This window comes from Podarcis muralis, chromosome 16 (assembly GCF_964188315.1).
Source record: "Podarcis muralis chromosome 16, rPodMur119.hap1.1, whole genome shotgun sequence".
Lineage (NCBI taxonomy): Eukaryota > Metazoa > Chordata > Lepidosauria > Squamata > Lacertidae > Podarcis > Podarcis muralis.
The window spans coordinates 18,745,398-18,764,081 of NC_135670.1; the positions used below are offsets into that span (position 1 = coordinate 18,745,398).

Genomic DNA, 18,684 nt, shown 5'->3' on the forward strand with positions numbered 1-18,684 from the left:
GAAATGGGACAGGCACTCTGCTCAGCCCCTGAATGCAGCGTTAGAGGATGTGAATAAGTTCTGCTTGATTCTTCTCCAGTATGTGTGTGGCGGCTTCCCCCTCGCTTACTTTTTATGGGGAATCTCTTGTTCCCCTGAACTAAGCAAAAGTGCCCCCACATACCTGCTGGCGGTTGTTAGGGGTGTAGGGTAGCATGGTAGAGACATGGAACATGATCTCATAGTCCTGATACGTGGTATAGAGCGAGTGGGTTCCCGTGGAATCATCTGCAAAGAAGAGTGGCAGAGAGATTAAAAACACTTTCAGTGCAGCTGCAGCTAGCATCCACCCACCCACCCACAAGGTAGCTCTTTCAGTAAAGGTCTGTGTATGGCAGTCAGGTTGTGCATCCATAGCAGTAATCAGAGGAGCAATGACTGCTGGGAGGAGCGGAGAGAAGAAACGCCACGGTGCATCTGCAGCAGCATAACCGGACGCCTTCACCTGCCCCAGCTGCAACAAAACTGGTCTCTCCTAAAACTTGTCTCTCTACAGTCACAGCAGGCATGGCAACCTTCCAACTTCACGCCCCCCAAAAGCCGTACTTCTCCATTGTTTTCCGAGCCAACCAACCAATTTTACTTAATAAATAAATGCATAGCTTTAACAGTAGAAGACAAAAAGAGCTAGGAAGTTGATCACTAAGCCCTGCTCAGGCCTGGCATCAAAATGTGGCATACAACTACCAGATTTTTAGAAGACATCTGAAGGCAGCCCTGTTTAGGGAAGTTTTAAATGTTTAATAGATTATTGTATTTTAACATTCTGTTGGAAGCTGCCCAGAGTGGCTGGGGAAACCCAGCCAGATGGGTGGGGTATAAATAATAAATTATTATTATTATTATTATTATTATTATTATTATTATTATTATTATTCTGCAGCAAATGCTGTGGGAGAAACAAGGCCCTTTGGGGGGGTGGAGGTTGATGCTGTGAACCCCTCCATCGTAGGCTCAGGTTGTATATGTGTAAATAAACCATGTATCATAAAGACACCATGGTCTCTGCTGCGCCTCATTTCCAAAAGGAACCACAAACCCTGGGCAACTGCCTGAAATCTTTCATTGCTCAGAGACTGGGGTGGCATGCAGTATCAATGCCGCCCGGAAATTCAGGTGGTAGATGGGCACTGCATCCAGCTGCCCTCTAAGCAGTTTATATTTTATTACTGTTTACATTGCATGTTGTTTTTTTAAGTATTAAGAAGTGGGGGAGAAGGACCAGGAGATCCATGGTCTACTGTGGAAGACCCCATAGGCCACCCCCTAACCATTACCCTGCAACACACACACATTAATCACACTCCTGTTATACTTACTCTTGTTGTCTAGCTGGGCACGGTACTTGCCAAAGCCGAGCAGCCGGATGCGCTCACCCAAGAGGTCCAGGAATTCCTGGAAAGTTGGCCCTGCTTCCTCGTTGTTGTACATGTCTTCCTCGGAGCCCTGCCCTGCCCGGCAGTACAGCACCCCGACTTTCCGCTGGAAGCTGAGCTGCAGGGAGGGGGAAGTCCGGGATGGGTAGATTGAAGGGCAAGACCCAAACGAGAACCAATCAGAGGCTCTTTCAAAGCCTTCACTTTACTGGGTAGGTCTAATCCAGCATCCTGTTGCACACAGAATGACCAATCAGATTCCCATAAGCAGGCCACAAAAGTGCTAGCCCTCTCCTGCTGCTGTCGCCCAGAAACTAGTATTCAGAGTATCCAATGAGAGGCGCAACCGCAACAAAAAGCCCATCACGTAGCTGTCCCTGCCAGGTAGCTGGAGTAAAAGATCTTAACATATGTGTCTCGGTAGAAAATCTTAAAAGCTGTGCAGATTGATGTGGGACTTTAAAAGTACCTGAGGTCCCAAGCTGTGTTGGGCTTTAAAAGCCAAAGTCAACACCTTGAAAGTCAACCTGTAGCCATGCTCATTTGAGACAGCAGAGGAAGAGATGGGCCTTCCAGATATTGTTGGACTACAACAACTCCCATAATTCCTGGCTGCTAGCTATGCTGGCTGAGGATCATGGGAGCTGGAGTCTAATAACATTGGATGGGCTACAGGTTCCCTAGCCCTGCCTTACAGCTCAGCAGGCTGTTCTTTGATGGTTGCCGTCTGATGTTTAAATTATTATTTTTAAATACAAATGATACAAATATAGCCGCTCAAGGAAGAAACTGATTGTCTAGATCCATTTCAATGGGGGTTTAGGCCCAGTTTTGGCCCAGAACCTGCCTTGGTCGCCCTGTACAATGACCTCAGTCAGGAGAGAAACATGGGTCATGGGTCTCTGTTTATTCTCTTCAACCTCTCAGGGGCTTTCAATACCATCAACCATGGTTTCCTTCTGGAGTTAGGACCATGTGGCACTGCTTTGAGGTAGTTCCAGTACTACTTGGATTGATGTTTCCAGTGAGCACACACTTTTTTCTTGCAAGATCTCGATAGCCATTTTGGGTGCTGCGACTTCACGCGCTCTCGCATTTTTGGGCAATGCGCGAGATCTTGGCCCCCTCCAAAAAAACGCTTTGGGGGGCAAGTGCGAGAGTCACATGACTTGCCCAGAAACCATCCCAGGAGATGCATGTCCCAGTTTTGCATCAGAAAAAATTGGAAGGTCTGAGAGTGTTGCTTAGGGAGTGTTCTTCAGCCCACGGAGCCTTCAATGTGAGGTTCCTTGGGATTCGATATTATTCCTTGGTTGACATCTGATGCCCTTTTAAATGTGTTATGGGATTATTGGTTTGTTTTTGTTCTTATTTTTACTATGTATTTTGCATTTTTTATACAGTCATACCTCGGCTCCTGAACGTCTTGGGAGTTGAACATTCTGGCTCCCGAACGATCAAAAACCAGAAGGGAGTGTTCTGGTTTTCGAACGTTCTTTTGGAAGCTGAACGCCTGATACGGCTGCCGCAGCTTCCCAGTATCATTCCAATTTTGGTATATGTGCTGCCGAAGCGAGCACACAGCTTCCGCAGCTTCCAATTGGCTGCAGGAGCTTCCTGCAGCCAATCAGAAGCCGTTCTTTGGAAGTCAAAAGGACTTCTAGAACAGCTTCTGTTTGACTTCCGAGGTACGACTGTATTACAAATTTATGTTGTGAACCGTTCTGAGATCTATGGATGAAGGGCAGTATAAAAACAAACAAACAAACAAACAAACAATTTTTCATGGCAGTAAATGGCCTTGAAGGTAGTTCTAAGACATAACATGGGGGGGGGAATATGCGTTTTGAATGAAAGAGCCTTACCCCTTGTTCATCCAACTTGAGCAAGGTCTCTGGGACCTTTGGGGAACTAGAGGCCAGGCGGAGACACTGCAGGTTGAGCTCTGGCATGACGTGTTCCAGCAACTTCTTGGGAGGGATGCCCCGTGGGGCAGTGTGGCGGGCCGAAAGGGGAAGAGCATCCTCCAGAATAGATCCCCGCAGAGTCCGGAGCTGGGAGGAAAACAAGAGCTGTCAAGGGGACAGGAGGAGGATCACACCAGGGGGACTCCCCTCCACATAAGGCCATGACACCACTCAGTGTGGCCTAGTGGCTAGGATGTTGGGGTGGGACCTGAGAAAAGCTAGGGTTAAGTCCCACCTTTGCCACAGACTCTCTTTCAGGCCACATTTACACCACCAAAGAATTCTGGGAGCTGTAGTTTGTCAAGGGTGCTGAGAGTTGTTAGGCGACTCCTTATTCCCCTCACAGCCCTACAGTTCCCAGAGTGCTTTAAAAATTAACCCGTTCCCAGAGGATTCTGGGAATTGTAGGTCTGTGAGGAGAATAGGGGGTCTCCAAACAACTCTCAACACCCGTAACAAACGATAGTTCCCAGGATTCCCAGCCATGGCTGTTTAAAGTGGAATCCTAGTGCTTTAAACGTCTGGTGTGAATGTGGCGGCTGTCATCTGCTCTGGGCTGGTGTCAGTTTCCCTGGGGAGGTGTCGTTCTCCAAGAAAGAAGAATCTGCATAGACAGAACTACATTATACAAACCATAAATTTAGGAATGGGTGACTGGGCTTCCACTAAACCCTTTCTCCCTCCCCATATTGTTTTCCTTGTGTGCCGTGTATTTTAGAGTGTTAACCTGAGAGCAGAGACAGTTCTCACAGCTGATTTTTGGTAAGCAAATTTAGCTCGCAGTTTGGGATAAAAAAACACATGAACGGCTATTGCGGCATGCCTTAAGAACCCACCTGACTTGTGCGGATTATAAGGCGGTAATTGTACTGGGGTCCAGCGCTGCCCTCTTTCTCCTCACGTCGTAGTGATACAGCCACAGAGCCCAGCTTATCGTCTACCCCGAAGTAATTCTGGTGCTCTGTGTGGAGAGAAGCGAGGAAGCAGCCTTGAGGATGGCTTGCAAACAAAGCCAACCAGAGACTCTGAAAACAAGGAACCTTGCAGCAAAGGCGGCCAGCAGGAGGCCTACACTTGCCCCACACCCAGTGGTCCATTTTTGCCCCCAGCCACCCTGGACATCAAGGGTGAGCAGAAGGTCCATCGGGGTCTAGAGGAAGATCTCTGTATGATTCAGGAGATCAGCAAAGTTTTCCAACTCCCAATTAGAACAGGGGAAACCATTTTCTCCATCTCCACAAGGCTGCTGGAACGGGGAAAGCTAGCCAGGAGTGGGTGATGGTGGGAAAGGAGATTGAGTTCTGTTTTCAAGTTTGGACACAAAGTCCTTGTCTTAGAATGTGCTCAGAGGCACCTTCTTCTCAACTACATAATTCTAACTGTAATCTTTTGTTCCTGGGTTTGGGCTGGTAGATTGTGGGGTTGATCTGAGAAGGCTAAGGCCAGACCATCCTTCCTTGTACACCAGCCTTCATCAACCTAGGGAGGCCTCCAAATTTTTTCGGACTAAAACTCCCATCAGCCCCACAGCAGCTGGTTGGTAGAGGCTGCTGTGCACTAGGGAAGGACAAAAAGGTAGCCCATCACGCCCAAACTGGGATTTTGTCTTCTCCCAATCTCTAACTTGCATCCAGTCACACCTCCTATTCAGGGCAGGTGTCACCACATTTTAGGAACATGCCTTTGAAGCGGCTCTGCCCTGCACCTTGCAAGGCACACTAGGTTTCAAAATTCCCCTTTTTTCCAGATGCCTTCACTAGCACTGCAATCCTCTTAGCTTCAGAGTGACCACACCACTTGCTGTCCATCGTTTTGGTCTCCTTTTAAAGTCATATAAATGCATTTCAGCACACCTAAGAGCCACTCAATTTATTCTAATGCGCAGGGCTGTTGTTGGAATGGATCTAAAGGGGGCTGAATGTCTTCAATAAAGCTATCTCTGTTGGAAAAAGAATGAATGATCTATTGCTGTTTCGGAAACATTAATGAAAAGATTACATGCATTGAATAATACAAATGCTGCAGACAATTTTGTTGAAATATGGCATCCTTTTATAAAATACTTTACTGATAACCCTGAAGAATGGCAAGTACCAAAATCAGAGATTGGACTTTGGCAAATCTTAACTAGATTGATCTCTCCTGAAGGGGGAAGAGTTGGGGTTTTGTTTTTGTATCCCCCCCCTTTTGTAATGGTTATATATTGGGAATTAATACAGCTATATTAAAAATTAAAAATAAAGGCAACTCTGACAAAGGACCAACGGTTGCATGAACTAATAGAATTTGTAGAATGAACAAGTTTTACAGCCAAAATAAGAAACTGGAATGAGGAAAAAGTAAGGAGTGAGTGAGAATGTTTTGGAGAATATTTAAAAAGAGACGGTATCATGGTTAATTTCCAGGTGGGATGAACTTAGGACCAGCAGTGGACAAGATAAATGAACAGAGAAGAAGAAAAAGGATGGAAGTCTACTGGGGATGCAGCAATCCAAAGAATATGAACTAGAATGTCAGTGAAGGATAGATTGGGAAGCCGATACAGACTGGGTACGTAAATCCATCTATATAAACTAGTGCAACTTTAAATTTAAAAATGCATAAATAAAGTTATTTTTAAAAATTAATTAAAGCTATGCATCATGCAAAAAGGAAGAAAGGAAGCAAAATCATGATCTCCAGGAATTGGAATCCTAGTTTTAGGAGAAAGAAAAATGTCTCCCTAGCCAGGTTTTCCATACTGCGCATTCTCCGTATACCCCTCTATTGTGTCCCACACAACCCCCACTCGCCTTTTTGCTTTTTCCTCGCTTCAACACCCCAAGTCAACTCCCACAGCCCGCCCAGGGCCCCCTTCCCCTTCTCCATCTCACCCTGCCAGCAGCCGCTCACCCTTGCCGTAGAAATGCTTCCGATAATAGCAGGCTCCGAGGTCGGCGTACTCAATGGCATGGCTTGTCCGGCTGGTCCTCTGCCCGTAGCTCTCCCGGGGCTCCTCCAGCACAGAGACCGCCATGTTGGGGCAGTGAAACCCCGCAAGGGAGCCCCGATGCTGGCCGATCCCCCACTCAGCCTCGCCCCCAGCCTCCATGCGGAAGTTGGGGCAGCTGAGCACCAGGGGCCTGTCCTTGTCCTCACTCCCCTCTCCCTCAAAGGAGGGCGCCGGATCCGCCTGGCAGAGTTCCCGTTCCGACGCAGCCGATGCCCCGGTGGTGACATTGCCAGGCTTCTCCGCCTCTCGGGTGGCCTCGCCTGGCTCGAAGAGGATGCTTTGGACGTCATAGTGGGCCAAGTGGCGACCCCACACTGGCACGGGCGCCTCAGAAGGCACAGGGTCCCCGGCCGGCGCACCGTCTGCCTCGGTCTCCCACACTTCGTTGGCCGCCAGTCCCAGCAGAAGCAGGGGGTCGCGGAAGCGCCGTGCTGTGGGGCTGCCGGCCCGTGGCTCTTCGTGGCTGTGTGCCCGGGCCCGAGGGGGCGCAGGGCACTTTGTGGATGTGTTGGGGCCGCTGCTGATGCGGTGAAGGCCAACTCCAGCGGCGGGTGGCACAGCGGGCAAGGGAGAGCCAGGGGCGGCAGGGGCAGGGGCCAGCTCCCCTTCGCTGAGTGTCACGTCGCTGTTGCTGCGATGCATGAGGTAGCTACGCCTCGGGGACCTCAGTGGAGGGCCACACTGCCCCGCAAGGGGGCCCTCAGCCGCCTGGGGCTTGGAGGCCCGGAAGGTGTCGAAAGAGAGGGACGTGAGAGGTGGTCGGTTCCAGTGGCTTCGGGTCTTGCGGATGAAGAGGTCGTCTGACTGCATTGCCTCCAGGCACCCACAGACCTCTCCCCTCGCGCTGGCCCAGGCACCCAAAGGAACACGGGGGAATCTGGATCCTACCCAACTGGAGAAAGAAAAAACAACACCAATCCCACTTCCCCAGGTGCGTCAGCAAATCAGGTTGTCAGCATGTAACAGGCCACAGTCTCTTTGGCGGAAAAGGTCAGTGCCCCACCCATGGGGAGGGGATTCCAGACACACTTAAAAGGGATCTAGTCCTGCTGGGGAGATCCAAGTTGCTCCTTAGCAAACAGGCTCCATGCAGAGGCGAGGGTCAGCACACAGCAGTCGGGTGGGCAGGGGTGCCAGGAATCACCTGGCCACGGCAAAGCTGTCTAGCCATTTTTTGAGGGCTGTTTACTGCAATGGAAAAAAGAGACACAGGAGAGAGGGAAGAAGGCAGGTGAAAAAGATCTGCTTTGAGCCAAACACGCCGGGTTTATGGAGCTGGAATTCAAGCCTGCTGTGATATCCACAGCTCTTACTGTCAGAAAGTTTTTTCATATGTTTAGTTGGAATCTCCTTTTTTGCAATCTCCTTTCTGACCACTGGGCTTTCAAGTACTTAGTAACACCTCTGAACCTGACTATAACCACGGCATCTGCAATTCCTGGGGAGGAGGAGAAGCTCCCTGCTTCAAACTTTGCACAAGAGCTTCCCAACCCAGCATCAAATGATGCTCTTCGCTCTGCATATAGCCAGAAACACTCTCACCTGTGCACCAGCCCTACGCTTTTGCCAAGCCCCAGTATTAAAGCAAAAACAGGGCTCCATTTGCTCCACACCCCATGTAGGATAAAATCCCTTCTGTCAAGAGCCGATTAGCCTAGTTGTTTGACAGAGCATCCTCCCCACCCCACCCCCGAGGGCTGTCACTCCCAATCACCATCGGAGGAACTGGTGCCCAGCTGTCCCTTACCCTGTACAGATGGCGCAGCCCAACAAGCCCTGCACCCAGCCAGGGGCCTGTTTCTTGGAGGAACTGGCCAGCTTGGGGCAGGGATGGAAGATTTGGTGGGAGAAGCTGGAAGGCAATGGCATCTGAACCCAGGTGCAAAGCAGGTCCCCCTGCCCACTGCCTTGCGGCAGGCCCTGTCCCAGACTCCGAGGAAAGCAAAAATAACAGCATACCCGGCCTTGGTCTTGCATGCGCTTTGCACAATCACTAACCCCATTTAACTCACTTCCACCTTCACCCCAAAATAAACTACACACTGATTGGAAGCTGGGCCAGGGAAGGCAACAACCTGCCTCTGACCCCGGTGGGGAGGACCAAGTCATGCTGCGGTGACATGTAACGGCAACTCTTAACCGAGCAGCCCAGAGGCCAGAGGCACACGCTCCACTTCAGCACCACAAGCAGGAGGAAGTGGAAGAAGACGAAACTTCTGCAAACGATCAAAGCACAGGCATGGCTTCTTGTCATCAAGGCGTGAGGAGAAAGATTAGGGGGAAGAGGATGAACTGTGTCTGGTGGACAGAGACAGAAGCAAGCAGAGAAATTTCACAGGAACTCGAATGGGGGGGTGGGTGGGAGCTTTTTCAAGCCACATTGACTACAGCTTGCAACCCACTTTTGCACTCTGTGCTCCTGAGTAGGCCTGGGCTATATATCTCCCAGGACCAGTATGAGGAGCAGACTGCAATGTCGGTTTCCCTCAGCGGTATATCACTGGTGAAACAGCAACCGTTCCTAAGTCCCTCTGCTAGCTGTGTCTGCTGGGGGGAGTCAATAGTTCCTTCCTCCAGCGGCATGGCTAGCAGATGGACTCAGGAGCGGTGGCAGTTTCACCAGTGATATATCGCTGAGTGAAACCGCTATTGCACTCTTCCGTCGTATGATGCAGAGGGAGAAACAAGCTGCCCGGACCCAGGGTTGCAGTTCTGCGAAACAATTCGACTGCAACCTATTGCTTAGCAATAAACAACAATGGACTCCTAACTCCTCTTGTCTCTGAGTTTTATTGGCGTAAAACTCAGAAGATAAGCCATTTTTGGCTCACAACGAAATTGCCATTGCACTCTTCCATCATATGATGCAGAGGGAGAAACAAGCTGTATCAGTGAGGTGCTGATACAGCTTGTCCCTCCCTATGCATCTTTAAACTGCTTAACTGAGGCGTGCGCAGCTGCCCTTACCTCAGCCAAGCAGTTGAAGAAGCCCCCAGCCCAGTGCTGGCCCCTATGAACTGGTGGCGGCTCTGTAAAACTGCTCAGCTGAGAGGAACACAGTTGGCACTCTCCACAGCGAGCAGCTAATGGAGCCCCGATGCTCTGCCCATTTGCCAGTGAGTGCCGGGGCTGTCTCAGTTGGGGAGGGGGAATCTTCTGGACTCCCAGCTTTGCTTCGCAAACAAGCTGCGTTGCCCCAGCCCGTGAGTGCCAGGGTGAAACCGCCTCAGTTCCTGAGGTGAGAGCTGGGGCAGTTTCACCAGGTGCCTCGCAGGCCGAGGCCAATCCTGCTTATTTTTTCAACATCGTGGTATATCGCCAAACCACAATGTTTGGCTGGCGATACACCGCAATGTTGAAAAGCTGATATCGCCCAGCTCTACTCCTGAGTAGCTCCAAACTCTGCTCTGCTGTCCTTCTCTAGGCAGCACATCTTTTACATGGTTTCCCTCCTTTATCACACACAAATAGAGTTATAGGTACATTTGTTCATGCCACACCATGCCGAAGCGTCACTCACTCCGAAGTGTGATGTAGTGTTTAGAGAGTGCCAGACATGGGCCACGTTCACACCATAAACCTAAAGCACTACGATGCCACTTCTAAACAGTCCATAGGAAACCTGGGATCTGTAGTTTTCTAAAGGGTGCTGGGAGTTGTTAGGAAAGGCCTGTTCCCCTCACAGAGCCACAATTGTCAAAAGCGGTTTAACAATCGATCCCTCGTCACAGGGAACTCTGTGGGAACTATGAAGGCAATAGGGGTCTCCTAGCAACTCTCAGCACCCTTAACAAACGACACCTCCCAGAATTCTTTGGGGGAAGCCATGACTTTTTAAAGTGGTATCAGGGCTTTAAATGTATGGCAGGAATGTAGCCAAACACAGGGCAGGCCCAGATTCAAATCCCTAATCGAGTGCAAGGGCTGCTGGGGGTGAGCTGGGACAGTCACTCCCAACCTAACCTACCTCACAGGGTTGTTGCAATGAGAAAGACGGGATTGGGACTGGTGGGTGGGTGGTTGGGGAAGACAACCACCACCATGTACCATCCTGAGCTGCAAAGGCGGGAAAAGAAGATGTTGGGGGGGGGGGGACGAATTAATAAAATATTTTGAGAACAACACAGCATAACAGATGTGTCTAGGACTGAGGAGTCTCGGGTTCAAATCCTCCCTCAGCCATGAATCTCTCACTGCCCCAGCCTCTTGCTCTTAGACTAGCCTACTTCACAAGGTTGTTGTGAGGATTAAAACAAGGGAAGGGAGAACTGAGCTGTCTTGAACTCCTTATTTATAAACAAACAAATACATACATACATTTAAAAAGTGTGAGACATTTCTACTAAGGAGGGTAAGCTGGGGGGCTGAAATGATGGTCAGGGCCCTGTTATTATTGTTGTTGTTGCTGCTGTTGTTGTTTCCCTAGTGGACATTTTTAGAAAGCACAAGAGCTTCTGATAAGATCCAGTCAAGATGAGAAATGTTCTAAAATGGAAATTCTTATGCACGGGGAAATTTCACAGCGGGCAGCGGGAGAACACATGCAAAGAGAAAGCGAGAAAACCTGTATCACACCTCAGCGTGGGTGCAAAGGAGAGAACTGGTGAAGCGTCAGCAAGCGATTCTAACAAGTCATGCTGATTTTTGCATCCCCCACACCTGTAAACCAAATGAAAAAACTACTTTGGGCTCAAACACACATTGACCCCCCCCCCCCACAAAATGTGCTCTTTTCACGGCCTTGTTCAAGCCGTGAAGAACTTGCAAATTATAGTATCTTGGAGGGGCAAGTAGGATGGGGGAAAATGAGAGCCACAATCTTAAAAAATGAACACACTCCCCTGTTAGTACTACACAGGATACTTCCAGAGGAAAGGAAAGGAAAGGGGGAAAGATAAGCTTTTCCTTCCCCAGTCTCCAGAAACCTCTTCTCCTCCTCCTCCTCCTCCTCCTCTAGGGCCACCTCTTCCCATATGAACCTACTTGGACCCTGAGATCACCTTCCAAGGCCCATCTTTGTGTGCCTTCTCCACGAGAGGTCCGGAGAGTGGCAACATGAGAATGGGCCTTTTCTGCAGTAGTTCCCCATCTGTGGAACACTCTCCCCAGGGAGGCTTGCCTGGTGCCTTTATTATACATCTTTAGGTGTCAGGTGAAAACTTTCTTCTTTAACCAGGCCTTTGGCTAATTGACATCTGATGCCATTTAAATACACTGTGGAAGTGGGGATTACTGGGGATTTTTGTTTTGTTTTGTTTCGTTCTTATTCTTATTCTTATTATGTATTTTGTCTTTGTTATATTGGAATTTAACAAACAATATGGATTCTAATACTATAGCTATCCAAAGAGGCACGAAACAAGGATGCCCACTGTCTCCCTTCTTATTTATCCTGGCTCTGGAACCCTTAGCAATCCGCATCCGAGCAGCCACAGACATCAAGGGAGTGGAAATAAAAGGCAGAACCTATAAATTAGGGCTCTTTGCAGATGACCTAATGGTCACAACACCAGACCCCATAAGCACAGCAACCTCCCTAATCAGAGAACTCAACACATTTGCAATGGTGTCGGGCCTACAGGTAAATTTTACAAAGTCAGAAGCTATGTGCTTCAACACCCCTCCTCACACCCAAAAAGAACTCACGAAGGTCACCAAAATAAAACTCTGCCGCACCAAGTTCAGATACCTAGGGGTACAAATAACCAGAAACCTCAATAAATTGTACCTCCACAACTACAAGCCCCTGTGGCGACAAATTAACAAAGACCTAAAGAGATGGAATAACATGAATTTCACTCTCTCAGACAAAATAGCCATGATCAAAATGATCACACTCCCAAAACTAACCTACCTATTCCAAACCCTCCCAATCTGGATCCCCTCAACCCAACTCCGCAGTTGGCAGAGAAAACTACACTCAGAAGGAGGATGGGGAATCCCCAACATAGAAGCATATTACATTGCCAACCAAATACGCCATATAATCCCATATATACTAGAAGATGAGACAAAACAATGGGTACACCTAGAGAGGGACACAATTGAAAATACCTGCACCACAACATACCCACTCCTCCCAAACAAACTAAAGAAAATTCCCACAACACTTAACAGGTACACACAGACCATGCTCAAAGCATGGAAAACACAAATAGGCAAACTATCCCCAACCCCATCCCCACTAATCCCCCTGGCGTACCACCCATTATTCCACCATGCAGCACAAAACCTCCAGATAAAAACCTGGTGAACCAAAGGCTTATATCGCCTAATAGACTTTTATAAAAATAACAAACCCTTGTCAACACAAGAAATACAAGACAAACTAGAAGACACCCAAATGCCATAGTTAACACAACACCAACTACATGCCCTCTTAAACAACCCAACAGTAAAATCAGCAGCAACTAGGCCCCTGACAACCTTTGAAAACCTCCTCCTAACAACAAAGGGAAATGGTAAAGGGACGGTATCCACAATATACAAAATACTACTCCAAAATCCTGCAAATCTCCTAGACGCAATCAAAAAACAATGGGAGAATGACATAGGCTATGAGATTAACCCCACTCAATGGACCAGAATGTGGTCTAAACCCCCCTTTAAATCCATATCAACGAAAAGAAAATATCTCACACTGAAACTCACCTACAGGTGGTACCTAACACCAAGGAAACTAGCGCTAATACACCCAGGAACCTCACCAAAATGCTGGAGAGGGTGCACCTCCACAGGCACATACCTCCACATGTGGTGGGAGTGTCCCAAAATCCAACTATTCTGGACAACAGCCATACAAGAAATATGTAAAATAACAAGCAAGTATTAGACTTCACCCCAGAATTGGCCCTACTAAACATCTTCCAAGACAACAATGCCCATTTACACCACAAAGAACTCATAACCCACCTACTTTCAGCAGCCAGAAACACCATAACCAGACACTGGAGAGACCTGTCAGGAGTAAGCATGGACCAATGGTACCAAATAGTATGGGAAATAGCCCTACTAGAAAAATTAACTAATAAACTGAAACTGACACAGGGACAAACAGAAGAAGACACCTTCACCCCGGTATGGCTCCCCTTTATCACATACACAGCCCAACAGGACAATGAGAATAATCCACCAACAGCATACAAATCAATATGGCTAACCTGATCCAAAACACCCACCCACCTCACTCACACACGAAAACAAAGATCACCACAGCCAATCACAAACAAACAATCACACCCTAGGCCAACTCCAACCTCTCTCACCACCAAAGGAACACAAGTGAACAACACAAGCACGCTGACACCAAACTCTACATACATTAAGCATAATAGAAACACCGCTACCCGACCCCACCCCCATCCATCTCCCCTCCCTCCACCCCCTTTCTTTCCCCCCCTTTTTTTCTTCTCCCCCTAATGCCTCAAGAAATGAAACGGATTTGTAAAAATGTTACATGGGGGAAAAAATACGAAGCATTACACTTACACTGTAAAACAAGAAAACCATTAATAAAATATTTTTAAAAAATTAATGTTGGAATTTAACATTGTGAACCGCCCGAGATCTATGAGTATAGGGCAGTATACAAACAATAACAAGAACAACAATCTATTAAATGTTCAGGTTCAGGATTTGCAGCACAAAACCTGAGTCCTCTAGCACAATGTAGACATAGGAAGTTGCCTTATGCTAGGTCAGACTATCTAGTCAAGTAATTGACTGGCAGCAGTTCTCTAAGGCAGGGATCCCAATTTCATCAACTGCTACCTGCTCTGTGGCCATCTAGATGTTGCAGGATGACCATTCCCACTATCCCAAACCACCATCCCTACTGACTGCAGCTAATGGGAGCTGGGAGTTCAACATCATCTGGAGGGCCGCAGTTTCCCCATTCCCACCTTAGCAGCTGGAGATGCATGGCAGCATTTTGTTACAGGTACTGACTGCAGAACAAGGCCCACAAACTTGGGAGGAATGTCTAATACAGGTGCCTGCCCAAAGGCAGGACCCTCCACCCACCCGACATCCAGGTAATGAATTACTGTTTTCCTCTCCCCTTTAGCGCACTTTTCCTGCTTCTGTCTCATTTCCCAGACCTTGGAATCTCTGTAGTTTGTGCTCCCTTTTATCCTAGCAACCAAGATGCCTCTTTCCTGTGGTGGGCTCACCAGAGATCAGGTACTCCCTAGAAGTTACTTTCTGAAAATACTACTAGGTGTGGGTGAATGTTAAACCCACCAACCCCCTCAATGGTAAACACAAAATGTGAGAACTCTGTATTTCTCTTGATGCGCAGGAGCTAAAGACAAGGTGCTCACTGGAGAGTTAACTTGCTGTACAATGGTATACATACCTACTCAGAACCGGTGTATGTCTCTTTGTTTTTAGCAGGGCTTTCTGCCAGATAAACGGCCACAGAATTGCAGCCTAGGCTTTTATTTAAGGTTGGTACTGGGGGAAAGCAGGTTTCTTGTGCCTCTGTGTGCTTTATGGCAGTCAAAAATTAAGCAGGTTAAGCTTTTTCTACTATGGAAATACAATTATGGGGAAAGCTTTACCTGTCCACATTCTGTCTGTCAAGCATTTCATTAGGTGTGTGGCCACTGGTTTATTTTTGGGCCCTCCACCCCGCCTGCAAAAGAGGGCATCCATTTGTGTATGACACAAAGAATGTACAAATTTTGTGAAAATCCACCCACTTTTGTGAGTGGGTTGGGGTGTGCGTGTGTGCAACCCACATATAGTGTACTGGACCCATAATATCCTGCTGGCCCCACTGCTCACATCCCAAAGACCCCAAACATAGCAATGCAAGAGACTTTGGAAAAAAGAATCTGATAAGCAAACTGACCCGGATGCATTAAGCAAGCAAACCGCAAAACCCACTGCCAATCAGGATCAGACCCAACCGCAGGAAATTATTCCAGGGCAAACTTAACTGGGTACAAATAAAAAGGTCCGTCCCCTCCCCTGCCGCAATGCTCCCAGCACATCTCAGGCTCCAGGCAGTTGCCCCACAAACAGAGGTGATGGGAGTTGCCATCTTAGGGTTGCCGAGAGAAGGAAAAGTTTGCTTTCCGAGGAAGGAAGCAGACATGAGGCAGAAGGCTAAAGTCATTCAGCGGCGGCTGACCCGATGGCAGGCATGGGGTGGGGGGAGAGGCAGGAAAAAGAAGGCTGGAGAGCCATGGAAGGAAAGAGGAAGATGTTGATGACAACAGGAAATAGGCACCCCCACCCCCACCAACATGCCAAGGGACACGATAAAGCATTTGGGAGGAAGGCAAAAGGAAGGGTCCTTGGGCAAAGAGCCCAGTCATTTCGGCGAGGCCTCGTCCATTTCAAATGCACGGAAGCACCTCCTTTTTACCTCCCCGTTTCCCTCCCCCCATTGCAAAACAACCCCGTTGTGTGCCCTACCCCCCCCCGATCCCTTCCCGAATAATGGTCGCCCCTCACCCTGCCAGAGAACCGGTATCTTTTTTGCAGGGGGGGAGGTAGCGGTCCGCAGTGGCCTGACAGCGCTGGCGCGGTGACTCACTTCCTGTAGCGCAGGAAGTGTGGCGCAAGCAGGAGACCAGACTCTTCCCCCCCAAACACACGGCAGCTCGGCTACAGCTGCTTTTGTGTTTCTTCCTCTTCTCTACCCCCCCCCCCGCCCCCAATCCCTCAAACACACACAGCAACTCTCTCACGTAACTTCCTCAGGAAAGAGCTGGGCCTTAGCTGCAGATCTACCCCCCCCCATCACCAAACACACACAAAGTGGTGAGTGCGGGTTCCTCACTAGCAAGATCCGTACTGGGCCTTAGCACACATTGCAGGCCTGAGTCCCAGTCCCCCAAATATAACAAGATTCTAGAGGGTTTTCCCATCCTACCTAAAAGGAAAAACCCTCTAGCTTCCTTTCTTGCATCCCATAAAAATGGGATCCACTGTGGATGGGGGAGGGGAGGGGAAATTATGTCCGGGTCCCAACTGTGTGGCCTGGCTTCCTATCAGACCCACGTCCCGCAACCCAGTCTCCCACTCCTCTCTCTCTCTCTCTCTCTCTCTCTCTCTCTGGGTCTGCTCCGATAAGGCCAAAGTGTCCCTTTGCAGCTGGATTTCCAGGAGCAATGAATAGGGGGCTTTCTCCTTCTGCCAGGCTGGAGGTGGAGGGGGCAGGGAAAGGCCACAAGAGTGCCATTTGGGCTGCGTCAGCCACCAGCCGGCCTGGCAATGTGGACAGGGAGGCATTGAGAAAGCGCTGGCAATGCAAGGGGAGTGGCCTGCCACTCAGGAGGCCCCCTTTTGCGGTGGGAGGGGAAGGCCTCAAGTCCCCACCCCCCTCTCCCCTTTGTCCATCTAGCACTGTTTGGAGGGGAACCTTTTCAGTTGTGCATGCCAGATCTTTACCGGATCTCAGCCCCACGGGCCAAATCCCACAAGTGGGTGGGATGTCCACCTGCCAACTGCCTGGCGTCACTATCCCCTCAGGTGATTGGGTACTTTGAAGTCCCAAAGCTGGGACTTCAAAGCTTGATGCTAGGCTTGCGAGAAGCCCTACACAGTGCTTTAAAACACCGAATGCTTCAGTTTCATTGCCCAACAGCTTTCTGCAAACAAACTTTGCACGGGGAGTTTGCTAGCAAAGCTCTTCCAGCACACTTTGGGTTTTCATTGCCAATGTACAATGGGGAGGGCACCTTCCTGACCGTACTGGCAACCACATCTCAAACAGCCCCACACCTGAAATTGGATATGATGCAGAGCAGGTGAGCATGGTTTGGGGGAAACAACCTTGCAGGCCTGCCTCAAATCCCTGACCAAGTCTGACCCATGGGCTGGTGCTTCCTCACTCCTGATTCCAGCCCAGCCCAGTGTCCTCTGGCAGGAAAGTTGGTCTTGGGCACAGAATGGTCTTCCCCATCATTTGCTACCACAACCTTTCATCAGGGGTTGGTCTTAATCCAGGCTTGGAATGGAGATTGAGATTGAGGAATCGGGATGGTTAATTCAGAGGGAGACTCTTTCCGCTGGGCTGCCCATTCCCAAACGGATCAATGCTGCCTGCCTCCATCGCCAGCTGTGATCACCAGGGTTCAACCCACACAGGATGGCAACCCACCAGTCAACACCATAGTGAGGACACTCTCAGTCCCAGAGCCAGCCCTGGGTCAGGTTATTGCAATCCGTCAGGGATGAGAGGCTTCATGCTGAAAAAGATCACTTGCTTATCTCCACAGGCCTCTGAGCGAGGCTGATCTCACGCTTGGTCTCCCAGCCCTCTCGTGCTTCTCTTCTGCTGTGCCTTTGCAGAACCTCATTAATCTATACACGCCAGAGGCTGTACAGAGATTTAAAGCCAAAGAAAATAATATAGCCTTGTAGGGACGGGGAACTTGTGGCCCTCCAGATGTTGCTGAATTACAGCTCTCTTCGTTCCTGGCTATTTGCTGCAGACGTTTGGGGTTGATGCAAGAGAAGATGTTCAGCAATGTCTGGAAACCCTTGTATTAACAACAACAAAGAACAAGAACCCCCCCCAGTTGTCCTGTGGAACTGAATGCCACAGGATGCCTGGGGTTTAGGACAAGTAGGCAAAAGTGTTGGTTGTTAAAACAAGAGCCAGAGGCCTGTCATTAACCCCTAGCAGGTCGGGGGGCCACCGTAGCTCAGTGGAACAGTGCTTGCTTTACATCTAGGTCCTAGATACAATCCCCACAATATCTGGATTTTTTACTTGCCTCCATCTGAGATCCTGGAGAGTGCATGACCAGTCAGAGCAAGCTAGAACTCCCCAATCCGGAGCCCTCCAGATCTTTTGGACCACAAGCCCTGACCACTGGCTATACTGCCCAGTGCTGAAGGGAGTTGTAGCCCAAACCATATGAAGGGCATCAGGTGAGGGAAGGCTGGCATAGACAGTAGTAGGGCAAAGGGTTTGACCAGTTTCCCATGTACCTAACCCAGCTTGGAATGATCACTTGGAATGATGCAGTTTAAATCCCCGATTCAACTCATTAATTCACTTAAGCAATCTGCTCTGCCTCAGCCTTAGTCCCCACATTTGCAATATGGGAACAGCGCCAACCTACCTTACAAAATTGCTGCAAAGTTATTGTAAGCGAAGCATCTGGATGCTAAATGCCATTGCAGAAGCTGCCACCATCCGGCCCCTCCTTCCCCAAAATGCAGCCAAGGGGGGAATCTGAAGAACCATTTGCCCTGAAGAGAGGGGAGAAGCAGAAACAGAACTTACAAAATGAGATTGTTCCCCCATCCTGCTTTTTTGGGGTGGCTGTTGTAGAATTGTGATTGATGT

The 18,684-nt window shown here is 49.0% G+C and overlaps 1 protein-coding gene across 6 annotated transcripts in view; it reads right to left on the minus strand.

The window, feature by feature from the left end:
* The window catches only part of SIPA1 (signal-induced proliferation-associated 1), a 37,733-nt gene that overhangs the window by 14,102 nt on the left and 4,947 nt on the right, over positions 1 to 18,684 (minus strand). For 2 of the 6 annotated variants that reach the window (XM_077920877.1, XM_077920872.1), the window contains exons 2-7: positions 18,458 to 18,587; positions 6,275 to 7,562; positions 4,219 to 4,343; positions 3,281 to 3,469; positions 1,359 to 1,533; positions 164 to 267 (exon numbers count right to left, since the gene is read on the minus strand). In XM_077920877.1, coding sequence (XP_077777003.1) covers positions 164 to 267; positions 1,359 to 1,533; positions 3,281 to 3,469; positions 4,219 to 4,343; positions 6,275 to 7,184 — 1,503 coding nt within the window. In that variant the 5' untranslated portion in view covers positions 7,185 to 7,562; positions 18,458 to 18,587. Of the gene's footprint in view, positions 1 to 163; positions 268 to 1,358; positions 1,534 to 3,280; positions 3,470 to 4,218; positions 4,344 to 6,255; positions 7,563 to 14,935; positions 14,959 to 15,836; positions 15,977 to 18,457; positions 18,588 to 18,684 lie in introns of those variants that run through there. The other 4 variants (XM_077920873.1, XM_077920876.1, XM_077920874.1 and 1 more) reach the window with 4 other exon arrangements.